Genomic DNA, 26086 nt, shown 5'->3' with positions numbered 1-26086 from the left:
GCGCTACCTAGGCGAGACCTAAAAAGGGGCTGGCCTACCATTGAAGGACTGCAGAATCAGCCCAAAGCCAGCTTGGGAGAAAAGAGGGATTTCAAGAGAAAAATGTAAAGGTTTGGCTTTGTCTGTTGTCTACTCGTTAACTTTTATGTTTTCATGCTAAGATGTTCCTCACTCGTTAGACTCAAAGGCAGGACACGCTATGGAAATACTTTGTTAATTAAATATGTAGAGTGGTAGTTGAAAGGCTGAGGTCTCTTGATAAAGAAAAAGTCCAACATTCTGGTCTAATTTTTTCTATCCTAAAATTGGAGAAGCACCTTAAAGGCAAAGGGCATTTATAGAGTCCATAATGGACTTGGTAAGGCTTGCTAGTGGGCCAGCCGCAGCTAATGGCGGAAGAACTGCTGACTATTTCCCCTTCCAATGTTAGACTTCTGTCATACACAGATAATGTGAACTGCTTTATAGAGGCAGATTGTGTTTCAGTAAGGGGTGGTGAAACTGCAAAGGTATGTTCTCCACAGTTCTTACATTTGTTACAATTCTGTAATCTGCTCGAATTTCACAAAGCTTCTGAAAGGTACAAATAATAAACAGCAGCAGAAAACGTCCGTAAAAGTGTCTGTCAGGAGAATATCCCTGAAAGAGTTCTCACAAAAAGTTATTGTGAAACAAAATGTACTTGCAAAACTTTTTTCATGTGGAGAACTCCTTCCACAAGGGGAGTAGGACTAAGTTGGCAAACTCACCAAACTGCAAAATTGGACGAACTGTGAAGATTACCACCCACTGCTACTTCGAAGCCAAACTCCACCCACTACTGTTCTTCTTCATTAAGGAAGAATAAACCAAAGATGTAAAGGTGTAGGATAATGCAGCACTCTGTAGTTATGTACTATATAGTGGGTATGTTTACCTTCTGTCGTTTGGTATACAACTGTTGTGAAACTACTCTATGAATGATATATATATATATATATATATATATATATATATATATATATATATATATATATTATATATATATATATATATATATATAAAACTGAATACAAGCTTACCACAAAAACATGAGTGAAATACTGATAGAGTGAGCAGTGTGGCTTGTTATAAATACAAACGCAGTGAAATATTGTGTTCATTTCTTTTTAAATATGTCATTTAAACGAGAAGCAAACAAAGCTGGTATCAGAGTAGATGAAATACATAACAAGAATACAATATACAGGTAATATAATGCCAAACCGATTTTTATTATACACTAACAATGAATGCTCTATAAACAAATGTGAAATATTTGATGAAATAGGGACTTTGCTTTCCAATACAAGGTATTCGTGTGGTACTGTCCTCACTTTGGCATTGTGCTAAATCAGAGCCCACAGTGTCCAAGACATACATTGCCCCCACGTAAACAAGCACGTTTGTCATCACGGTCTTACCTGATTGCATGTGTTGATGTCTATTCCTCCCTTAATGTACTCCACAACCTTATCCAGATTACCAGCCCTGGCAGCACGGAGGAAACTCGCATTGCTGTCCGACTGCAAAGGGAGAGACAGGAAAAAAGGTTTAAGCCAGAGAGCACATGAGAAGACTATGATTTGCACACTACAAAGAACATCAAACCAGAACATCAGAGCAAGGGAGATACAAATGTACATTAATTTTCGGATTTCAGTTGGTGTCTGAACAGGTGAGGTTTTAAAGCAGTTTTTAAATTATTTTCTAGATAATTTTTAGAACAGAGGTTGAGCTATATATATATTCTGATGTATCTAAAACAGGAGCAAAGTTGTGCATTTTTTTTAATTTGTTGATTTTTGGGTTCCTTTTAGAATATTAGGACAGTGATTTTACCATACAAATTTCAGTGTACCAGGAAAAAAGGTATGCCATAAACTGAATCCTTGACTCTTCCATTTCAACAAAAATATCACCGCTCTGGTCTTAGCATATATTAGAGCCCACAAACTGGTTAGGCAATTTTTCTTCTTTCTTTGACTTGTCATGGCCAATTGGCGCTATATATGTTGCATTTCAATTTAATCCAGGAGTTCAATATATCCACACTGTCATTTGTCAAGCAAAACAACGAAAGGATTTGCCATCCGAAGCTCCTTGTGGTTCCTCAGAAATAGTTAAAAATAATAAATTTGGAGTACTCATGTACGGTTGTTCAGCCACATTATACATAAGTGGGTCCAGTCCAGATAAAACAAAAACAGTAGATTTACACAAATTAAATGCTTGGGCCTCTTGTTCAAGAAATCTGTTCTGCAAAGTGCGCCTAACCAACTATTCAATAACTGCACAAAATCACCATGTCATCCTGTTATTAAAGAAAGTAAAGAAGAGAAATCGCTCCACTTTGCACTTTTATGTGATCACAAAAATAACTACAATCTATTGACTATTTCTTACCCATAAGCCTCTTGGGATATAATGTTGGCCAGCAGGAAATCTAAGCATCGTAAAAAATAGATGAGCAAGTGTACCAGCCTAACAACATTATACTGAGTCTATTAGCCTGGAGTGGATTTTTAGATATTTCAACCCTGTAATACACTTGATTGATAATAACTCATTCCTTGTTTGGATTGAAGCATAATATACAGCAATGAGAAGCGTTTTAGGCTGATTGGATGAGGACTCCAGCAACAACCCAACCAGGACATTCGTAGAACATAAAGTTCCTTTTGATTAACACAATCTTGGTATAAATTATAAAAGAATGCGGGGCATATTACCAAGGGCAATATCGCCACTTTTGCTGCACTTTTTGCCAAAAAAGCGGCGATATTTTAATCGCCCTATTAACAGGCGTTAGCGCAGGATTACAGGCATTAGCTGTCGTTTCCTTTCCACTTTGCATGTCAGCGATATATATCGCTAATGACATGCAAAGTAGGCGTTCCTGACTAACACGTCATGGAAACACTCGCAGACACAACTTCGCTCTATTATCAACGCGGCCCCAGAACCACGAAGCAATTAAAAAAGCCGCGCTAACCGCGGTTATCGCCGGTAATTAACGTCTGCAAAAATCCTGACTTGCCTATCTGTATCATGGGAGGTGGATTGTACGGCTAAATCCAATTCTCCCTATCAATAAGGATTCCCCTATTTCTGCAGGTTTATCGCTGGGAATCCCGCATTTTGCTGCTATCGCCGGATTTTTAATCGCCTTGGAGATATGCGTTGATAATAACGCGATATCGCGGCGATTAAATCCAGCTATAGTCGGCGTTGGCCAAAATTGCGCAAAGCGGTAAATGCGATATTTATCGCGTTTCCTTGATAATATGCCCCTGCATCTCACGGTTTGACAATCGTTTTGAAATCTCAATGAAATAGTTCATTAATTTTTGCAAACTCCAATTGTCGACTTATTAGGGATCAGTGCTAAATCAACAATGCAAAAAACAAAATCTCATAGCGTGTTTTTAAAACAATTAGTTCAGAAATGCTTAATGAGCTTCGATCTGAAACCAGCTTAAGAGGCCACATCTTCATGGCATGTGGTGCCAGCATTATCCTCTTGTGGGATTGGGAAAACTCCCAATCCAGAGAAATTTGTCTAATCATTTATTTAAATTCTTTTGTGTACAGTTAAGCTTATTTCACATTATACACCAAAGAAGATGAGCCAACTTCAGGATTTATGCTTGGGTAACTATAAATCACGCTGCACCATTGTCGCTCTAATTAACACATTGGGCAGTGTTTTACATGTGTTAATCTGTCTTGCCTTCTGTTAATGGGATATCCTGCTTTATGTGCTCCTAGTGCTTGGTATGCAGGTTTTTTTTATTTTCTTTAAATGAAAGTACATTTTGGTTTAATGAGCACATTATTTAATATGCCATTAAGTAGACATTAATTTAAACTGAACTCCTAGATAGAAGCATTGTTTGACAATTGGGAAGTAAAGCTGTGCGCTAATTATTGTAATTTTTTGGGGAGAGTGCACGACTGGGACAATGAGCACTAAAAACATAATGCCAGGGGATTACTGCCAGCAAAGTAAATAAAACAAGCATTTGCAATGCAATAGGTCTCGCATTAACAGGAGTTTAAGGTATTGGCAATGCAATAGCTTAAACTCCCGAAAATGCGAGACCTATTGCATTGCAAATATTTTTTTAAAAATTTTGTAGCGCCCATGCAGAGCTTTCACATTCATGAAGGGCGTATCCTACAGTAAAGTGAAACCACAGAATAGGGGTTTTCACAAAAAAAGCATGTTTGTCACGTTGATAAACAGATTTTTTTGCGCGGTAAAAGAGCCCAAGCCGCGCTTTCCCTTTAAAGTCGGCCACGTACCTTTCTTTAGAAGCAGTTTGTGTAAAGAAAGGGGTTCAACCCCTATGAATCTGTAAGCGCTGCATGGGTATCTGTAAACAAATTAAATAAGTGCGGACGCTAAATGCAGAGAGCGCTGCTAAACTAAATAAGCGAGGTCGCTAAATGCAGGCTTCACTGCTTATATAAATAAGTGTGCCCGATAAATGCGGACCGCGCTGCTAAAAGAAAGAAGGAAATGCGGCCACTATAGTTAAAGTGGACCGCCTTTAGTAAACATTAAAATAAAAGCGGGCGGCATGCTGGGAGGTAGTGGGTGCAATAGGGGAAGAGCATTAAATAAAATAGTGCTCACCAACTTATAAAGCAGACAATGTAACAACACCAGTAAAAGGTCCAGACGTTATGTGAGGTTACAAATGCAGACAAGGCGTACCAAGGAGGGACTAACAAGCCTAATAATGAATCGGAAGCCAGCGTTTACGAAGGAGAATGACACAAGCCAATTACAAATATGGGCGGAGAGTGGGCAGGGCTTCTGTTCCGTACTCCACTACTGCATGCCTCAGGCTCAACCTAAAGAAAGGATCTCCCACACGCTGCAGCCTCTCTGCAATAAGGGTGTCATCAGACCTAATGCAAGCAAAATAAACGAGCACCCGTACATCTTTTGTCAAATAAGAGTCACAATTGTGATGCAGTCGGCCATTTACGCTTTTGTTTGCTTCACTACTGGGAAAGTGTCCTTTTACTGGACTTCTTAAAATGTTTGCACTAGGCACAATCTGATTACCAATTACTAAAAGTCATTCTTTAAAAGCACAGTTTAAAGCAGGGGTCTCCAACCTTTTCTGTAATAAGATCTACTTTTGTTCAATGAAAAGCCTCCAGAGCTCCTAACAGTAATGGTGGCCACCCCTTCTAAGATGGTCAGCAGGGATAACAGCAGGACATTAAGCAGGGTTGGCATCAGTAAAGTAAAACAAGTAACATCACGCAGTGATATTCAGCTGCGTCATCCCCACCCTGGACAGGCAGCTAGTTCCAACAAACATGTAGGTGAAAACTTCTGTGCTTTACGCCAAAGAGATCTTAGGAACAGGGCCACATGTATCACCAAAATAAGAAAATTAGATAATATAAGTGATTTTCTCAAACACCCTGGGGAAAACAGAAAAGCAAATATATATTATAAGCGAGTTTCATAAATATTATGGAAAAACAATCTCCGGCTTGTCCCTGGAAAACAGAAAAAGAAAGATGACGCTATTCAACTGCGAGGTCCCTCACTCCAGAGAGCTTCCCCTTAAGTTTTAGGATGGAGGAAAAAAAATGAGAAAAACGTATATTATATCTGCTCTCTTGTGAGGCCGTAGGACACTGTACTAAATCTACATGGACTGCAGACACCATTTCTATTCTTCGGCAAAGGCTTCTCCAGTCAACAAGCATGCTCAGGGGGCCCTCTAACTATGCAGCAATGTTTTCATAATCCAAAAACATCTACAAACACCTAGCCTGTTCACTTTTCTGTGATTTGGAAAACATATTGCCCCTAAAAAGACTGTTAGAAGAAAGTTAAGCATCATAATGGTGTACGGATGGCCCAAATACAAATCATCAGAAGAAATTACATTTTGACGTAACGGTACCCCTGAAATCCTGACTCAACCTTCGCTCCCACCCCTGCAAACACTTGTGGCAGATGAAAAAGTAACGCGAATAAGAAGCTGAATAGGAACGGGGCTATAATGCTTTGTTTTATTGTGTGCTTAGTTAGTTGCAGTGGGCCCGAAGGGATCCTTTTCTGTGTGTGCTCTGCTGACGTCATTTTGTGAGAGCGTCTGAGAATGAGAACGTCAGCAGTAGCTAACAGGCTGCTCCTTATAGGGCAGACTATCACATAATTGTCAGCTGCATTGCTTTGTTAAAGCTACTGCTCCCTTAAAGAGGAAATGTGGTGATTAAAGATGACATTCAGATCAGAAAGAGAATATGTGTTGGGATAACTTAAAAGTTGAAAAGAATGAGGAGGATCGGAGCAAAAGCATTACCTTAACTTCTAAGGGGCATATTAACAAGGGCTTTAAAAGCCAAAGAAACGGAAATGAAATGATCGCAACAACAGGGTGCTAACATGCAAATTCGCATGTTAGCACCCTTTTTCACTACGCTTCCCTTTGCATCTCTAATGAGATGCAAAGTGGGCGTTCCAGAGCAAAATAATAGGAGAAATGTCGCTAAGCGACATTTCTCCTATTATCAAGCTTCACGCTAACCCTGTTAGAGACAAAAAAAGCAGTGCTAACCACGGTTAACGCTGCTTTTTTACATCTGCTAATTTTTAGATTTAGCCATGTAATCCAATGGGAGGTGGATTACATGGCTAAATCCACCATGGGCTATCAACAAGGATATCCCTATCCTTGTAGTTTTATCGCTGCATTACCAGCGATAACCTCCCAAAATGCCGCTATCGCTGGATTTTTTATCGCCTAGGCGGTTAGCGTTGTTAATAATGCGATAACCAGGCGATATTATCTAGCGATAGCGGGCGTTAAAAAAATTAACGCTAAGCGCTCTTAGCGTTAATTTCCCATGTTCCTTGTTAATATGCCCCTAAATATGTTTACGTAAACTACTCCAGTAGCATACAAACCATACACCCAACCAGCCACTTATTAACTTAACGTAGACTGAAGGGATTTCGAAATGCTACCTACTTTTGTAAAAAATAAAAAAAGGTTTCTTCCACCAGAGAAGCCAGCTCTTTCTATAAATATTGTCAGGGGGATACATAATCAAGCTGTGGTTTGCATAACCTCACATCGCTGCTGGCAGGTGTTAAGAGGAAGCAAGCACCATCTCTTCTGCACAGTATCAAAAGGGAGATTGCCTGGATCAGTAGTGGGCTTCTTCTAAGGGATGTGCAAAGTGTATTTTGTTGCAAGCAAAGTCGGACAAAGTTCCAGAGTTTGCCATCAGCGAAAGTTGCAAGGTTTCCTGGTTTACCTTCGCCCGAGCTCATTTTTTTTCGGCGTAAAACATTTTCATGCTAATCGACCCCAACCAAGATAGAAAATGTGTGCAAAACTCTCTTCGGCGTTACCTTATGCGAAGCTTTACTATGCAACATATAAAATGTTAGCAGAACCCGTCTATGCAAGTTCTCCTTTTGCAGAGTTTTCTATAAACAACGGCATCGAGCACGGGGGAAAAAACACCGACTTCTTCTGCGGAAGCATTTTGTTAATATTAAATAAGGATGTGTGCGGCAAACTGTCGAAAGAGTCGAATTTTCCAGGCAAAAGTGGGAATAAAAAATTGCAGGCTTCGTGAAATAGGGCACATTGACCCGCACTTCAGGAAGGCAGCAAATAAATTAAAACAAGTACTACTTGCGCCTGACCAGCCCCTGTAAATGTGAAGAAACCACTCGACCTATCCGTGCCTCCCACTCTGCTAGTCTGCCCTGATTCATTGAGATGTAAGCTGGCGGCGCAATGGTGCTTTGGGAAAATTATTCACTTCTTATAGATGGAAACAGAGTTAACTGTTCATTTCGAGCTTTTGCCTGGAACCCAGGAAGTTTGACAAGACGTCAGCGGTTCTTTCATTTACTTGCTTCCCTGTGAAATGGATCCAATAAAGAAGAAGTCCGGGAGTGGAGCGCGCGCGAGTGCGCCACAGGAGACATGTGGCTTCAATTATCGTGCCCGTGTCTGGGCACAATAATTGAAACCACATGACGCCCGTTGCGCGTAATAGACACCAATAGGCCATGGGCGGAGCAATACGCCCGCCTTTGGCCTAGTGCATGCTCCGTTTGTGAAATACATGCATGCACAAACCAATCAAGTAACACAAAAGAAAAAGCACATGCCCGAGCATGTGAAATTTCTTGGTACATTTTGAAACCCCCTACAAAAGGGCTCTCGCTGCGCGAGCCCTATAAATGCAACTGGCTAGCGCGGAGAGCCCGCCAAACATGATATAAGGCCATGTCGCAAATGTTATCCCCAAGCAAAGTATAAAAAAGTTGAGACTGAACTACATATGTTAGCGCCCAATTCTCCTGATATATTTCTAGAAAGCTTCGAGGTTTGTGAGTAAATCTGGGTGGAAATATTGAAAAATGTCAATACTCCAGAGTCTACAATAGTACCCAGGAACACTATTTTTCCATAGCGATAAATTATGCATGTGTCTTTATAAGCACCCAATACAAATCTCTGCTTGCGCAGCAAATATATCTGTGCAGGGAGAGTAGCACGGAACTCATACACTGTTCCCCGGTGGAAAAATTGAAATAAAAGATTCTATGCTAGCATAGGTGAACCAGCTATAAGTCCTGTGAAGGACATTCTAACAGGCCCACCCTTGTGGATACGACAAAGACAGAACTTCTAAGGCTGCGTTTGTATTCATTTTAGAGCTGGAATCCAGTGTACGGCCTTACGACAACATTTTCTACTTTACCTCCTTATCCTTTGGTTGTGAATTGACTCTCTGCTTTCTGTTGCTGTCAGTCGGGCAGCAGCAGAAAGCAGTGATAGGCAGGGCACTTTAGGTTTCAAGTGTGCATATCTTTTTGGCCAGTCGTCTTGCGACAGTCTGCCAAACATACACATTTTAAACCTCTCTAACCCAGCATAGGGCTGGGTTAGAGAGCAGCAAGAGAGGCTGCTATCTCCAATCCTGATGAGGCTCTCATGCAGCATGAGAGCAGCGTCAGGATTAGTCACTGCAATTTCCTGGAGCCTGCCTGCCTGGAGAGAAGACCCGAGAGAGGAGGACGTCGCGCCACGGAAGGTAAGTGGAATTATATTTGTGTTTTAACTACTTTTTAATTTTGGTCCCCGCCTCACCACTCTCCTTACATGCCAGCCGCCACTGGAATTAACCCTTTACAGATGAAAGTCAAGAGTTCCTTGTTCCAGATGTCCCATCTTGCACTTTTTAAAATTTTTCTTTGAAATGTACATATTCGAAACATGCAGGGTGGGTTTGTTGCAGACATAGGACACATTTTCTAAAATGGTCCAACCTGGACCGATTAGTAGAGCACAATTCTCCGGAACAGCAACAAATCCCCAGCAAGCCGCCCTTGAGTTCTCCTTGTGCCAAACATACTCGTTGGAGGCCATTCAAAAGGTGCATGCAAACTAAATGGGAACCACCACATCTGGAACACCAGCGCAGTCAACTGTAATCAGGGCAGGTGACATAACACTCAAACACCTTAATGGTCCTGCGTAAGACCTAAACAATCAACGGTTACCACAGCCGACTGTAAGCCACTCAGACGGTCCAGCAAACAAACACGTCCACGGTCATGATATAAAGTCTCAATAGACTGAATCGCCCCTGGACATTCAGACTCTTCCATCCACGTCACCGTAAACACTAATTCCGATCCTATAATGGCTCTCTATAGGGTGCTTTAAAACTTGATAGTTTTACACGATATGCGACCCTGCACACAATCTGTTATTGGAGAGTGCAATGGCACAATGTAATCAATACTGGCAGATCGATGGAGCGTTGGCAGTAGATGGCCCACTGTTTGAGAGTACGTCATTAGGCAGCCGTAACAACTAACTTTCTTATTGTCTGACGTGTGTCGGGGAATGGAAGGGCGGCAATTTAATTGTGCAATGAATATACTGAGTGCACTAGGCTGTGATAGAGATCTGCATCACTGGGAGTGGATGGGGAACAGGAGTTCATGGACAACATCTGATAAATACTGGAAAGTTGCATCAGACAATATACATAATTTATGAGAACCCATCCAATAATGAAATAAAATCCATATCACCGATACTCTATTCAATCTGACCATGAACCCATCAGCGTGGAGTGTTTATACTCAAGGGTAACTTCCTTGATTTTCTGCTTTATTCTCCAATGTTCGGCATTAATGCTCTTGGGCTCCTTCAGAACACAATGTTCCGGGAACTGTAAATGCAACCCGTGTTCCAGAACTGGCTGCCACTCTACTGAGGATGCCAATAACTCAAAAGAAGATCCCGTCATGTTGAAATTTACCCATCTTACAACTGCTTTAATATGAAATGTACCATCACCAAGGTCTTCCTGTCAGTGTTTAATTTGTAAAAACATAAGTGCTGGAGCCCTCTTCAGGAGGCATTGCAACTTAAACCACTCATTGCCCCTGCCAGCGGTGACAGTGACCGTACCAGCACAACCACTTGCGGTCACGCTCCTACAAGTCTGACAGTTCAGAACATCTCATGCCCCCAAAGTTATAAGAATGGCTTAGGCGGCAGGTATTTATTGTTTCTAATGGATATGGAAGTAATATACAACTGGTGTATGATCATATCTACATTTGACAAACAATGCCACCATGTGACAGTTATAAGTGCCAGTGTTGCCAACTAAGTGCCGGTGCCGAGCGCCAGAAACCACTGGATCAAATTAAGCACTGCTTGCTATGAGAAATAGACTCTGCCCCATTTATGCGCGGCATAAATAAATAGTTCTGGGTTAAAATCAAGGCATTTTTTAACAACTATCCCCTGCACTCACTACCTTTGCACTCTTGCACTACATTCAATCACCTGCTGTAAACAGGCGTTGTAGCATACCGGGGAGGTATTCGACCTCCCTGGTGGGAGCCCAATGATGAAGCATGTCACCAACTAGGTTGGTGAGTGAGGGCTCTTTTAACTAATCTGATTGATTTCTGCTGGCTTTGTTACTCCCTTCTTTTGTGTTATTTAGTAATGCTCTTTTGTTATTTACAAAAAAAACTTCAAGAGAATAGTCAGGTTGGCCAACATGTAGGTTGTTTTCAGACACCACTGCACTCCTGAAAACGAAAAGCTCCATTGGATGTGATCCCTCAGTGTCATGACCTATGCATTAATATATATTCCTCCGTACGCTTCCAGGAAATGTTAAGCGCTTAGCAAATTTCAGGGAAAATACAGGTTGAAATATAACTTGGATGCTGGGGGCAGACACGGTAGCCAGAAATTACCTACTGGTTCCAGCTGAATCTGGTTGTTGGGTTTTTATAGGACTGCCTTAATTAGATGCAGTAGAGGACTCATTAGGATTGAAAGAGAGCATGCTTAAGGGCGTGCGTAACAACATTCCTGTTACCTGTGCAAGCATGTGACTTCGGTCAGACGTGACGCGCATGGCGCGTGAAACATTTAATTGGGCTTCAGGTGTAAGGCAGCATGAATGGGGGCCTCGTGGTAGATGGTGACTAAAACTAACAGCTGTCACGAGACACGGTGGAAAATACTGGAACTTTGAAGGTCACATTGTGTCACAATCAATCGGAATACTTTAGCAATGCATCTTTAAGCAAGGGTGCGGCCCTTCTCCACTCCTGCTTTGCAGGTAGCAGTGCATGTATAAGATAGCATTCATGATGAATGCGACCTTATACATGCACTGCTACATGCATAGCATAGCATAGCAAAATATGTGCATATAATTATATACATGAATGATTCATGTATATGATTATATGCACATATTTTGACACGCAAATAGAAATAGAGAAAACACTTTAAGAGCCCTGTTCAATCTCTTTTTTGTCGCATTGTGTCTGCCTCCGGCAAAAGATTGTTTCCGGTCATTATAACTGTGGGTGCGTGTCACCTTCTACACGCGTTACGTCGTCAAAGTATATGGTTGCTGCTCTTTGCGAATCTTGCTTTCAAACAGCTAGTTATACCGTAAATTCAAAATTCAATATTACCCTCTTCATTCCGGACATCAAAATGTCTGTCGCTTAAGATAGTCGAGCAAAATAGTCTGGGAAAGTCTAAAAGCCTGATGAAGTCTGAACTCAACTAATGCAAGCACAGCACAGTAACCTGCCTGGCCTCAACCCTACATCTGCACAGATGCACTTCTGCAGGTTGGCAGATCTCGTTTTCATTGCAAATATTTATTTTATTCAAGGACGAAATGCAATAGAATTCCTTGGCGTCATATATAACTACAGCATACACTGATTTTGTTAGTAGATACTCTAATGATTTCACATTTCCAGCCACCATAACGAAGCTGAGGTGGTGACTAGGTGCTTATGTTTAACTAGTAGGCAGTGCTTAGTTTGAGCTGATGGTTGCAGGAGGGGCCCACCAGCACTTAGTTTTGGGGACTTATTTTGTCTTCATAGATTTTGATCTAGAGTAAGCGAGAGGAAAAAAAAACAAAAAAGCGAAAGAGGGGCAAGAGAAAGATGGTAAAACAGTGACAAAGGAGGAAAGGAGGCAAGAAAGAGAAGCTGCAAGAATGAGATGAAGAGACAAGGGAATGTCTGGGGGTGGATAAAAAAGGCTTGAGATGGAATCAAGACTACGCAGCCTTCGTATTTGGCACCCCGGCCTTCAGTAGCGCCGACCAGTGGCTTCTGAGCAAATCTTTTGGTCCACGGTTGTAATTCTTTTAACAAATTGAGCACTGCTGGTAGTTAAAAGAAAGTTGTGTCATCATTGTGCAAATAACTAATGAAGTCCTAGGTGAAGACACTAATAATAATATTGCGTGAAAACATACTTTGACTATGAAAATTTGTTCCAAAACCATTGCCGGTTAATAATTAGTTCAGGACTACCTCACTGTGGCAGCATGTAAAATTCCATCCTTCTTGAAAATGAGCAAAGCATAAACCGCCTCAAAAGTGACGCTTTAAATATTTGGACATAGTTTTGACGGAAAGGTTCCCTCTTGCCATTACATCAATTATGGCAAGATAAATGGCAAAGGGACGGGGGGACATGTCAACCGGGGTGACGGAGGGGATGGCAGCGCAAGAGAGACGAAGGCAATGGGCTACTGGTGTACGAAGAGGACGGAAGAACATGGAAAGACCCTTGGAGTACCACACACGAAGCGATACACAGAATATTAGCAGGTGAGTTGGAAGTGTGAAAGTACTAGTAAACAATCCATGGTGGCAGGGTATAGGAGGCAGCGAGGTGAAAGAGAAGTGTATGAAAACATGGTTGTAACTCCTTTTGGCAAAAACTAATAGTTTAATTACCAATTCACAAAGGCATTAAACGTCACTTTGCTTTGACTATGCTCTTCACATGGGTCAATGCACCATCTGGCAAGACAATTGACACAATCTTATTTCATGTGAAACTGTCACGAGGAACATGGACAATGGAGTTTGAGCCACACAAATACCATGTAAAGAAGTACAGGGACTTGAATGTGACCAGTCCCAGGAGAGGATTGTGAGGACAGATGTGACGGAGACAGTTACAACCTCAGGAGAATAATTACTTGGAGCTTTGTAAATCCCAAGAACCTTCGGCATCGTTGAAGGGTTTAACACTTACGACGTTCCTCGAAGTCCCTCATGAAGTACGCCCTGCATCTCTTCCTAACAAGAGGCAGGCATTTTGCCCACACCTACACACACCCAGTGTCAACACTGGGAAGGCGTAATGATACATACTTCAACAAAATGTAGATGCTTTAGGGAGCTGGTCTATCAACAAATTTACCCCAGAGAATTCAATTTCGAAAACTAGAAAATATGGCCTCTCAAATATAGGAAAATGCATGCATCTGATAGTCTCTATGCTCATTGAAGCTCTGGTACGCCCATATGTCTTTGCCTTTGTAGCTACTGCAGTGCCTGTGGGTTTTGTGAGTACATAACCACCAATACACAGCCAATTAGGTTATTAATCTGCAAAAATACAATGTTTAAATGTTGAATGAAGGCAAGTGCCTGCCTACAGAGTATTATCATTCAAGTATACACACCTTGCCAAAGCTAGAATAGGACTGTTGTAAGGAAAAGGATGGACAAAAAATAAAAATAACAACACAAGTCTGTCAATATCAATATCACCCTCAAGGAAATCAACCTGTTTTAAATTTCCAAATCCAGACAAACTCACTTTACCTTAATTGTAAAACAGTGATAAATTACAATTCTAACTTCAGTTCTACCATGTTTGAGGGAAAGCATTAGTCGGTTTAGGTGGGTAGCGAAATATTTATGGGTAGAGATATATGCATGGTAGATATTTTTGCACTAGATCTTTTTGATTTTATGTTTTTATGGACTATGATTTTTTATTAGTTTTCAGGTACTACCCATTTTATATTATCAACTCATTTAACATTTGCAAAATTATGGTTTAACAAATCTTCAAAATAAATAAATAACTATATGTGCTCCTGAGAAAAAGATGCACTATTCCATTAAAAATCATAACATAATCCAGATCTCTGTAAAATATAACCTGTATCCAAGTAGGATCTGTTCGGGTCTGTGTGGAAATGTGCAATGTGCATTTAAACAGGAGAAGACATACCCTTACAATAATCACTTTTTTTTATATACAACTTAATACTTCTGTTTTGTCTGAAAATAACAAGAGGCTCTATCACCCAGTTTAATGCTACTCAGGTCATCAACTTCAGATTCAGACGTATGGCATGGAAGTCACAACCCGCTGCCAGCAGCGAGCAGACACCTCCCTGGGCCATCTTGTTGTCATTGTCACATTTAATATGAGGTCAAAGGCTTTCTTTCTAAGCAAAATAACTGGGATTATCAGTCCACTGAATATTAAACGAAGTGAGGGTTTCAGAAAATCAAAACTAATTAAGTATGACAAACATATGCTCGTCATGAATTTTAATAGAGATTATTTGCATATTTTGATTGTCATTCTGAACAGACGAGTATATTTTGTCAGCCGGTGGATTGACAATCCCAACTCAGAAAAATACATAATAATAGAAAATCTAAGGGAGGCATGTAGACCCTGGCAGCTGGAACACTCTATTTAGAGAACCCCACCGGCCTGAAGGAGATCTCTCTGCTCGGAAGGGAGCCATTGCAGTGCTGTCTCCCTTCACAGCACTACTGGTTTCTCAAGCGGGTGCCATGTTTAAAGGGCCCGCTAGGCAAACATTTTATTTAGAGAAAATAAACTCCGAAAGCTGGAGTTGGCTTACTTCGAACAAAAATAATGAGCCCAGATGCACATGGATATGTATCCCTGCATGTTAGGGCCATTCTGTATTTTCTGTTCCGGTGCCTCCCATCCATCGCGTTGCGCACATTGACAGGGAAAATCTGCATTTGTTGCTCCACCTTCAATATGGGCCCTAGGACCTGGAAGCCCTTTGGCAGATGCAGTGGGGTAGCAAGGGGCAGCGGGAGGGGGGGGGGTCCGCCCCGGGCGCAGGAGGTTTGGGGATGGCGCCCCCCCTTACCTGCGGCCGTCGTGGGGGGCAAATGCAGGAATCGCAACCCCCACTCCAGTCGCAAAAGCAGGGACCACCACGGGCAGCAAAAGGTCTAGCTACACCTCTGGGATGACCGACAGTTCAGAGATTTACACTGGTGGAGCCAGTCACTGGTGTAAACACAGGGCACCCCCTAGTGCTAAACAGAGTGGAGAAATCATGAGTTTGGCTGGTGCACCAGTTATTTATGGGAACGATTCTGATCCACTAGACTCTAAATGAGAACCCAAGTTGGTATATAACAGTGAAGAACATTGAACAGTAGCTGAAATGAAGGGTTGTGAATGTACACTGACCACATTTACTGTGGACATACTTTTAACAAAGAGTTATTCATCCTGTAGTCAAATATCTTGAACCAACGTCGCAATGTCAAAATGAGCTGCCTTCAAACGGAAACAGGTAGCAGTTACAGTGTTTCATGAAGGACTGATGAATGCATGATTTATTTATTTATTTATAAAGTTTTATATAGAAGGAACATGACCATAGAGGGTATCAGAGCGCTTTACATGAAGGGGAGGTAGGATATAGGATTGAGATCAAAACTAGTCACATATACGAGATTTGTGGAGGCTTCTACAGGATATAAGGGGACAATGCACATAGACTGGTCTGATCCCTTTCATGTTACCCCCAACTTCACTCGTCTCAGATGGCTATCCATCAGAAAAGTGTGGTGCGCACATATGACCTACCCCCTCCTCGGCCCACTTTGCTGAATATTGCTTGGCTTCCTCTGTAAGCTCTCTCCATCTGAAACTTTGAATAGTGGGACTTTTTAGGGTAAAATAGCATCTCAGGAGGAGGTTTTGCATGAGATATTCCAGCATTTTTGCAAACACTGTGCAGCTGAGCGCGTGCGTAGAGCAAATTGTTAAGCAACTTCGACAAATCATACAGAGGCATATTATAACAGACTGCAGATGCATGGAAGGACAGCCCATTCTCTGTTTGATGGCTGCCTTCCTTAAGGTCACTGTCTCTATGATTTAAGTAAGGACCAGTGAGGGATACAGATTTTGTGCAAAGATGAGTGAATGCTACAACAACAGTAATATATATGTTCTTTCTGAATTGTGTATTTTTGTAGCAAAAAACGTTTTAGAGATTACAGAGAGATGTGTAAGAAAGTAGACCAGGCCAGGTGGGGGAGTTCAAGGAATGTTAAGACTAGTGAAGGAGAATCGCATTCCCCCTGTGTATCATTGGTACATGTACAGAGGAGAGAGGGGTTATTACTAGAAAAGGTTTGAGGTTAAAGTATTCGCATTACTATAGAAATTGGAAGATAATGTGTAAAGAACCTACTCTAGTTGTTTTAAGTATGCTGTGACATCATATTTTTCGAAATGAATATTTATCTTCTTTTTATCTAAATATGCATACATTCGCATCCCAGAAAGAGTGAGACAATCAGAGGATAAAAGTCTACTGGTACTCATAATATATTATTTCTGAACAGGGACAGTTGTTAGAGTTCCAAAACAGGGTACGTAGTTACTATGGATGGGTCATAGGTATATTTATCAGTGTATGTCCATTTATGTTCAACGCGTCTCAGGCAGCCCGAAAGTGGGTCACAAAGCAAGTCCCAGTGTTTGGGTCAAAATGTCCCAAACACCATCACTAGGACACAACTGAACCTGCAGCGGCTCCATTTTGCCTTCTGATAGTAGTGTGAGCACCACCATCTGAGCATCCATATCAGCATCACCTTGTGACAGTAAAAAGACTAATGCCCATATTACAAGCAGCCTCTTTTTTACTGATTTGAGTGGAAACAGTAGCTTCCACTCAAACTCCTATGAGATGTGCAGTATTTTCATGTGCAGAATTTCCACATGTGAAATAACCTGAGACGAATTCTCCAAATCAAACATGTTCCCACAAAAAAGGCCAGGATTACTTGACAGCATGCGGATATCAGTGCAGGAGGTCTGATTACTCATGTTATATCACATCCTTAAGGGAAATATATGGATTGCTTATCATCCAAAAGCAATTTCGAACTCCAGACTTACCGATACCCATTCTACTGGTATTGTGATTACGATTACTGTGGGAGACAAAATCCAGGCCTACCTGGAATCTTGAACAAGAACCAGTACAAAACAGAAAACATTGAGGCCTTCAGCTCACATTTGAGCCTTCGTTCTCAAATAAACTATAAACTACCCTGCCTCTACTCAGCCAGGTACTTTTTGGGTGATGTCATCTTTAAATAGTTTCGCCACGTTTTATCCACAACAGAAAGTTTGCAGATGCATGTATTTTTGCAATGAGTTCAATATCTCCCGAAGCCGCTGCATATCAGGTTTGCTGGCTCGAGGACAACTTTGCACACTACATCTGGAAAATATGAAGCTTTAGGAGTCGGAATAATTGTGTGATTTCATTGACAGAGCTAAAGGTCAGTTTTAATAATCTCTGTGCTAGGAGCAAGGTCAGATTCGACGACAAACGTGTTTCATAAATGAGCAAGGCTTCAAGAAATGCTTCCATCCTGCCTCAATCCCAAGACGGAAATGACGTCTGGATTTTATCCAAGCCTCAATGTAAACCTCACGTTTGCTGTTTCTAGTTAGCGGCCACACCTACGATTTCAGATTGATTTCATTTTTCCGGAGCAATGCCAAAATATGTCATACTTTTTATTGCTTTACATCTGTAAAACAAATAGACAAACCAGAACCATACGCCAACAAATTGTGAAGCCCTTCAAATGCTGAAAATGAAAGGTATTGAGCAGCTTGCAGGTTTCATCTAGCCTAGCTTCAGTCCTGCACTCTGCTGTCGTGTGGTTCGCATTTGTACTGTGCCTAGGCCCAAAAATACAGGGCAACATTTGTTTAGTATCGAGAAGCACAGTGTCCATGACACAGTGAAATTTATTGAAGATGCTGTGTATCACACACAAATCTTCTGCCCTGAATTTCTTGGGTACCCTTAGACACTCACAGCGCCGCACGAGAAGCAGACTCTAAAATGAAGCGCGCAAAGTCACCGTGGGGCAATATATAGGACTTCAATCAATTCTTAAAATAACTTAAAACTGCCCTTGATCGCTGTAGTAGAAGATTCTAGACACTTGTAGCATGTTCTTAACAGAAGTTTAATCCAGGATACAATGGCAGTGGTGGTGTTCTGCAGGCCAGCCAGGTGTAAAATGTTCTCCAGTACACTCCAGAAGTCTCTGGAACACTCAACACAGCCAACAAGCAACATAAACTCTGACCAGGGAATCACGTGAAGTTCCTCTGTTATCTAAGGGTAAAACATGCCTCAAACCTTCTCCTGAACATGATGCAACCTGAACAATGTACAGAACTCCTTTCAAATGTAAAGATATATGTGCTGTCCTATGCACCCATCTCAAATTGAACTGAGCTTTGAAGACCCAGCCGCGGGGCCAGTATGCGCTCACCCCCATCCTGGTGGCCTAGCTCTGCATCGGCTTCAATTACATGCTCTGTGAGCTGTACGCCCTAGAAATTGTGGCCATAGACCAATCCCTGGAAGGATTCAGTTTGTTAAATGGCAGCACATGCTATTCAAGTGACATAAACTCATCTGTTAACATCCTATCTGAACAATTATTTAGCTGGAGATAGACCATAATCACACTAGATATGGATCATGGATCACCAATTCTAATGATGACTCGTTGGTGTGGTTAAAAATATAGGGCCTCATATACAAGAAAATTATGCAGCGCGGTGCCGCAAGCCATTTTGCTGAGCTAAGCTGCGCCATTTTACAAGCACAGGGATGCGTCATATTAACAATGTGACACATCCCTGTGCTTTCCCCTGTGCTGGTGCACAATTGGCTGTCATGCACCAGTGCAGGCTCCTTTGTGTCATTTTGAAAGGTTGCCTGCCCTACGGGGATGTTTGCTTTTGTGCAGGAAGGGGCCCCTTCCACACAAAAACAATCATTAATGGCATTTCCCTCTTTCTACGAATGCAGCAGAATGCAGCACACATACAAAGAGGAAAAAATGAGGAGAAATAAAAGTATTTCTCCTCGTTGCGGCATTCCTAGCCTCCCCTGGGTGGCATATTTTCTGACACATTCCTAGTTTTACAAAATGTTGTAAATCTGGTAATGCCTCAAGTTCCATGGATGTTGCATGGGCACAGCCACAGAACGCCCCTTTCAAGCAGAGTAATGCATGAAAGGGGCCCATATTTGCAAGGCCATGAAAAGTCATGCAGGGTGAATTTACGTGGCCTCATAATTATGGGCAAGCCCATTGCGCCTCTGATGCATCAAAAAAAGTGACCGGTGTTGCAATGGGCTTGTAAATGAGCCCCATAGTTTGTAGGTTGCTTTGTTACCATTTCTGAGTAAAGTGAAAAAATATGGTGAGAATATAAAGTGAAAAAATATGGTGACCATATAGCTCTGTGGTACCGAGACACCATGTTTCTAATTTTATGAATTGATTTCAAATTGAGTGGACGGCCAGTGTGGTGGAGGCCCTCTCCTCCGCCTTCTAGGCAGAAGCCTGCCTGCCACATTTAAAGACCTCTGCCTTGTTGACAGGGATTATTTTGACAAAAGTGTTCCTGCCATCATGTCCTTGTGGTCGGTCAGCAATTTTTTCTATTTTCCAAAAACAGAACCCCAAAACAACAATCAGTGGCTGTAAAGCATAAAAATATTCATTGAAAATCCCAATGCAGGGCGAGCCTTCCAGTGCATCCATCCATCAGTCATGTGGCAGATGTACCCTTAGTCAGAGTTTTCCAACAGCAGAGCTCCCCCCCCCCCTTTCGCCATTGACCACCCAGCTGCTCCCCATCTGTAAATGAGGCTGAGAAAAGGCGACTTCCGTAGGGAAAAAAGCCCCGTTGATTTGCTGAGGCGTTCCCCCTGCACCAAACCCTAATTGACCCCTTAGTTTACCAATGTGTCTTCTGGTACTTAAAGTCCAATTGATTTTGTTGAAACACAAGATTACTACTCGCACAAAGCACTATTTTTCAATGAAAGCCTAGTGCTAGAAATAGGGGTTCACGTGGTCGTGCAATTATGCAACTTATTTTAAGAACATCTATGTGGAAAATGAATCCGTGCGCTCAACCTGGAATTCCATAAAACTTTTCTACGCCCCTAGGAACACCACGGCTTGGACACTAATGAGCCTCTTTGATCACTGTCAGCAAAGACGGAAATCGACACTACATCATTACTGAAACTGTCATGATAATTGATTTGTCATAAAGCTTTCTCAAATTCTAAAAAAACTGTGTAATTAGGTATGAAATAAAGTTTTAGGTCATCCATACTAAACAACTGACAGCATACAAAAATCTCTTTGGGTATGTCAAAATTGCACACAAAATGGATATTGTTCTCTGAATATAACATAATGGCGACGAAAAATTGCATTGGCAGTATGACCCTGTGCAGGCATGGGGGCTGTGGAGAATGCTGTGCGGGCCAGCTGCTCAGAGGGCTGGAGGATTGAGAGAATGAGCTACTAATGAAGCAGGGTGAGGGCACCGGGCTGCCCGACAACAGCAGAACTCAGTGGCTAAGATTACATCTAAATACAAAGTTTGTGGTCAAATGGTCATCTTAGATGATTAGGCTTGCATAATTGTTTCATAATTACAGTGCATTTTGGTATATGCATTTATCTTTACACCTATCAGCATGGTACTCACTAAAATCAAAGTCATGACTTTATACCAATATGTAACTCCTACAGCCTCCTAGAGTGGATGAGCGTCGCCCCACTTAAAATCCCCCCAAAACCCCAGAGATTAAAAATAAAATGGTTATTTATTTCCATTTTATTTTTCATCGCCCGTCCCGAACAGAGCGGCAGGACGGGGGCGGGGCTGCTGCTGAGTGACGGCAGCAGGAAAGAGGGTGAACTGTCTATGCACTGTTTAAAGTGTGCATCTTTTTGGCCGGCCAGCCAGACATGCACACATTAAACATCTCTAGCCCAGCTTTCTTAAGATAGCTGGGTTAGAGCAAGTGCAGCCCTCCAGAGCACTGTAGAGCGCCGAGTGAGGCTGCTCCCTCCAATCAGAGCGCTGCTATCATGCTGTATGACAGCAGCGCCAGGACTGGTCAAGGGAGTCGCAGCATCCAGTTCCTGTAAGAAGAGGCCCGGAGTGGAGGACGTTGTGTTCAAGTTCAGGCAAGTGTTTTTTTATATTATTTTCACGCGTGTACCAGCCCACTCTCCTCCCCGTAGATGCCAGCCGCCACTGAACTCCAGTGTTAAATAGTGCCGCATTCAGGTCAGAGGCTACTTTAAATAGCTTTGGACTTGTCTGGGCCTGTGTTTCACATAATGTACACAGAACCCATGGAATATTTAAAGAACTGAACAAAGAAGTGAATCAGCAAACTAAGAGTGCCATCAATATTGTACACTCGGCAGTGTGTGTTTGTGCATGTGTGTACATGTGTGTGTATGCGCACACGTGCATGTGTATGTGGGTGTGCACAGTGTCAAACTAGGCCAGAAAATAGGCCCCGGCACCAAAATAAAAGTGGGCCCAATTAGTGAAATGTAATACAAAGAAAAGTGGTCCATGTTTACAAATCAGGGCATTTTTTAACTTGACATGCTGCGTAGGTGTTTTACAAGGTACGGGAGACTCCATATAATTGTGCCTGCTGCAGACAGTGTTTGTTTTAATATCAGAGAAATGAACACTAAAAACCGGCCCAACAGACCATAAAACAGGCCCACAAATAGCCCAAAAAAATGGTCCACGCACTGACCTTTCAGACCAGCCCATCGGGCACTGCCTGATTGTCCGATAGGCCTGTCTGACCCTGGGTGTGTACTACACAGGCACAGATGTTTGATCCTAGGAGAACTTGAATCTGGCTTCTAGCTGGTACTGCATTATGTCCTCCCAGACTGGTGTGAAATTGGCAGAAGTCTCTTCCCGAAATCCTCTACCACATTGATATGTTCCCGGCACAAGCACAGCCCTCATCAGGAGCAGACAACGGTGATTTCACCAGAATGTCAACCCTGGCATCCTAGGGTCAGGCCTAGAGTGACGATTGTAGAGGGGGGACTGGGATGGGACAGTGCTGGGTGTGTGTTAGCGGATGTATGACGTTACAACGCGTGCTGTTACAACGCGTGCTGTTACAACGAAACTTTTACAACGCAAGTGGATTTACAACGCATGCCATTACAACGCAAGTCTTTACATCGACTTGCGCTAGATGGCGTGCTAACATTACAAAAGTGTAATTTACTATTCCAACTCCAGTCCACTTAACAGTAGGGAAGGTGTTGGGATAGTAAACTACACTATTTGTAATGTTAGCACGCCATCTAGCGCAAGTCGATGTAACGACTTGCATTGTAATGGCATGCGTTGTAAATCCACTTGCGTTGTAAAAGTTTCGTTGTAATGGTAGTGCGTTGTAAAAGTTGCGTTGTAAAGGTTGTTTACCGTGTTAGCACCACTGGGTGGCCTCTCCCCTAGAACCTTGTTACACCTAACTTCCCACATGCCCCAATTTCTTATGAAAATAGGGTGAGCGCCACCAAGAACCCCTGATCACTCCCTACCTCCAAACCAGTCGCTTTCCAAATTGCTCATATAACGTACATCATGTGTTCACAACCATACAATGCCACAATGGACTGCAGAAATGCTACTTCTTTCTACTCTGCACATATTCTTGGTTTAAGTCTACGAATTTCATAGTTTTCCAATAATGTTCATACTTTGCCAACTTTGTAAAGCTTGTCTTGTTTATACTGAGAAAACACAAATCCGCACAAAGAGGATTTACAGAAAAAAATCAGCAAGCACCTATTCTGAGGAGCTCGACATGAGTAATGCAGTTTATGGTGAGGAGGTGACCCCATAAAATATTCATACACCAAACCAAAATACGGCTATTACGAGATAATAGGCCTGGAATGGGGAATGACCTAGAGACCCTGTATTTCAGGGTTCTTGTCATCAGATATTCCAATTTTAGGGGAGAGGAGTTGGCCTAACAGCTAGGGCGGTTAACCTCGAATCTGGGGAACCGGGTCCAAGTCTCGGCAACGATGCTGAACGTCCTGAGATTCTGGGCAAATCATTTAATCTCCCCGTGCCTAACAAAAATGAATGTGTCCTCATGTAACGCAACTGGTGCTCGTGTAAAGTGCTCTGATACCCGAAACCCTCAGGTCAAGTTTGCGCTATATAAAACTCTATAAAAAAACAGAACCCGGGCCTATTACTGAGTCCTTTCTGCTTCATTTTGCCACCTGCTTGAGCAGGAGGTGGTGCTGCAGGGCAGAGAATGGGGACCTTTTCTAGGACCTGGGAGGCTGCCATGGGCCGGTAGGTGCATTTGCAGCTTCCTCTGCTGTGCAGGAGAGGGCAGCAGGAGGTGTGGCTCCATACGTCCTCATCCGCACCAGCTCTGCATCCTGTTCCAGGTCTGTTAAACCTGAGCCTGGAATTACTTGCTGTGGTATTTGTGGACCTGTTGATTCCAGGCCTGGAAACACCAGGCTACTTAGAATTGTCCAAAGTGGTATTACCCCCTGGTCCCTACGTCCTCGACACCTTCAGTGACAAGTGAAATGTAACTATCTCACTGACAGAAAAAAGAACGAAGGAATGCTGGACCTACCCTCCCCCCTCCTACTGGGAGTACATAAGGAGTACCGGTCCCAGCATTCCTCCTGTTCTTTTTTCTGTCACCCTGACAGTGTGTGGACGTGGCGGGAACGGGGGCGCTCCTGTCTTTATTCTGGACTTACGTGGTGGCTGCTGGTTCCTTCTTCTGCCGGCGGCTCTTCGTTGGATGCCTCTCCCTCCCTGCCGGGCTTGGGGGGAGTGGCGCGGGCTTTTCTTGATTCCTCAGCCGTGCGGCGGTGTAATACCGCGTTGGCTCTCCTATGGCCCGATGGCCGCCCCTCCTGGCCTGCCGGGCTTGCTAGGGAGCGCGGCCGGTGTGCTGCTCCGGGTTGGTTGCGGTCTCCTTCCCCTTCCGGGTTTCGTCCTACCTGACTTCCGGTTTTTGGACGGTGGGACGGAAGTCAGGCGCCTCGAGTTCCCGGCTGTGGGAGGCTCGTTAGAAAAATGGGCAGGTGGGGTGAGTACCGCATAGCGGTTTTCTGCTGTAGCATTTTGGCTGCGTTTGGTGTGTTGAACTACCATGGGGAACCGTTCTAGGAAGCGTCATCACCGAGAGAGGTCTTCCTCTTCGTCTTCTTCCTCTGCTGCTTCCAGGTCTCCTTCCCCTGCCAGGTCCAGACGCCGTGATGTTGGTGGTGATGCGCGTATTAAGCGCTTGATCAGAGAGACTTTGACCGAGATGGGTGAAGTTGGGTCCCGTCGCAGGTGCCCTGCTCCGGTTTCTTCGGACTCTTCTGGCGATGAGTCTGCTTGGTTGGGGGACGGTGATTTAAAGGGCAAATATGTGGACAAGGATGCATTGCCTGGTATTCTGAAACATGTTAAGGAGAACATGGGGTTCCCTAATGAGGACGCTCCTAGTACCTCTAGGGGACCTTTGTTGAGACAGTTTCAGAGTGCGGCCACGGTCGATGTTCCTGTCCATCCCTTCATTAAGGATGTTTTGAAGTGCGAATGGGCTGATCCTGATCGCATTTTGATTCCACGATTCATGGCTCTGCTTTATCCTCTGCAGGATATGGCTTCTGCTCTTCCGGATTCTATTCCTATTGACTCCTTTGTGGCTAGTTTGGTGGGGCGCACTTCCCTTGCTGAGGACGCCGACCTGAAGGATCCTGTTGACAAGAAAGCTGATGTTGCGCTCAGGAAGGTTTATTCTGGTTCCCACCTAGCCTTGCGGGCTGGCATCTATGGGACTTATGTTTCGCAGTCTCTGCTGTCTGACCTAAAGTCGCTCTATCAATCTATGGACAATGCCACGGACTGTTCTGGTTTGCTCGAGCAGATCGAGCGTCAGGTGGAACTGCTGTCTGATGTCTCCTTTGACGTTGTGCGTGCTTCTGCTCTGTCCGGCGGGGCTTGTGTGGCTGCTCGTCGCAGTCTTGTCCTTAAAGACTGGAAGACTGACTCTGTGCAGAAAGCGTGCGCTTTGAGGTTGCCTTTTCAGGGTACTATGTTGTTTGGGGGGGAATTGGAGGCCAAGTTGCACAAACTATTTAAGGAGAAGAAGCATTCTTCTTCATTTAAGGTCTCCACTTCTGCTCCTCTCCCTTCTAAGTCCAAGTCTTTCTTTTGTCCTGCCTCTCGTAGACAGTTTGTGAGAGGCCAGGGAAGGTTTGCTTCTGGCCGGGGTCGGGATCGTAAGGCTAAGTCCCCTCCACCTGCCAAGCCGCGTTCCTGACTCTTTGGCAGTGGTTCCCAGGTTGTTGGTTGGAGGGCGGCTGCGCTTCTTCCTGGCGGCCTGGGTTCAGTCTTCTTCCGACGTCTGGGTATTGGAGATCATTCGCCAGGGTTATACTCTGGAGTTTTCGGTTCCTCCTCCGGATTCCGGGGTTCGGCCGACTCCCTGGCCTTCGGGTCATCTG

At 43.2% G+C, this 26086-nt stretch overlaps 1 protein-coding gene across 15 annotated transcripts in view; it reads right to left on the bottom strand.

The window, feature by feature from the left end:
* The window catches only part of ANK2 (ankyrin 2), a 1556458-nt gene that overhangs the window by 639737 nt on the left and 890635 nt on the right, over positions 1–26086 (bottom strand). For all 15 annotated transcript variants that reach the window (XM_085641446.1, XM_085641452.1, XM_085641444.1 and 12 more), the window contains one exon: positions 1443–1544. In XM_085641446.1, the coding sequence (XP_085497572.1) occupies positions 1443–1544 (102 nt within the window). The remainder of the gene's footprint in view (positions 1–1442; positions 1545–26086) is intronic.

Source organism: Triturus cristatus, chromosome 2_2, assembly GCF_964204655.1.
Source record: "Triturus cristatus chromosome 2_2, aTriCri1.1, whole genome shotgun sequence".
NCBI lineage: Eukaryota > Metazoa > Chordata > Amphibia > Caudata > Salamandridae > Triturus > Triturus cristatus.
This window is presented reverse-complemented; position numbering and strand designations above follow the sequence as displayed.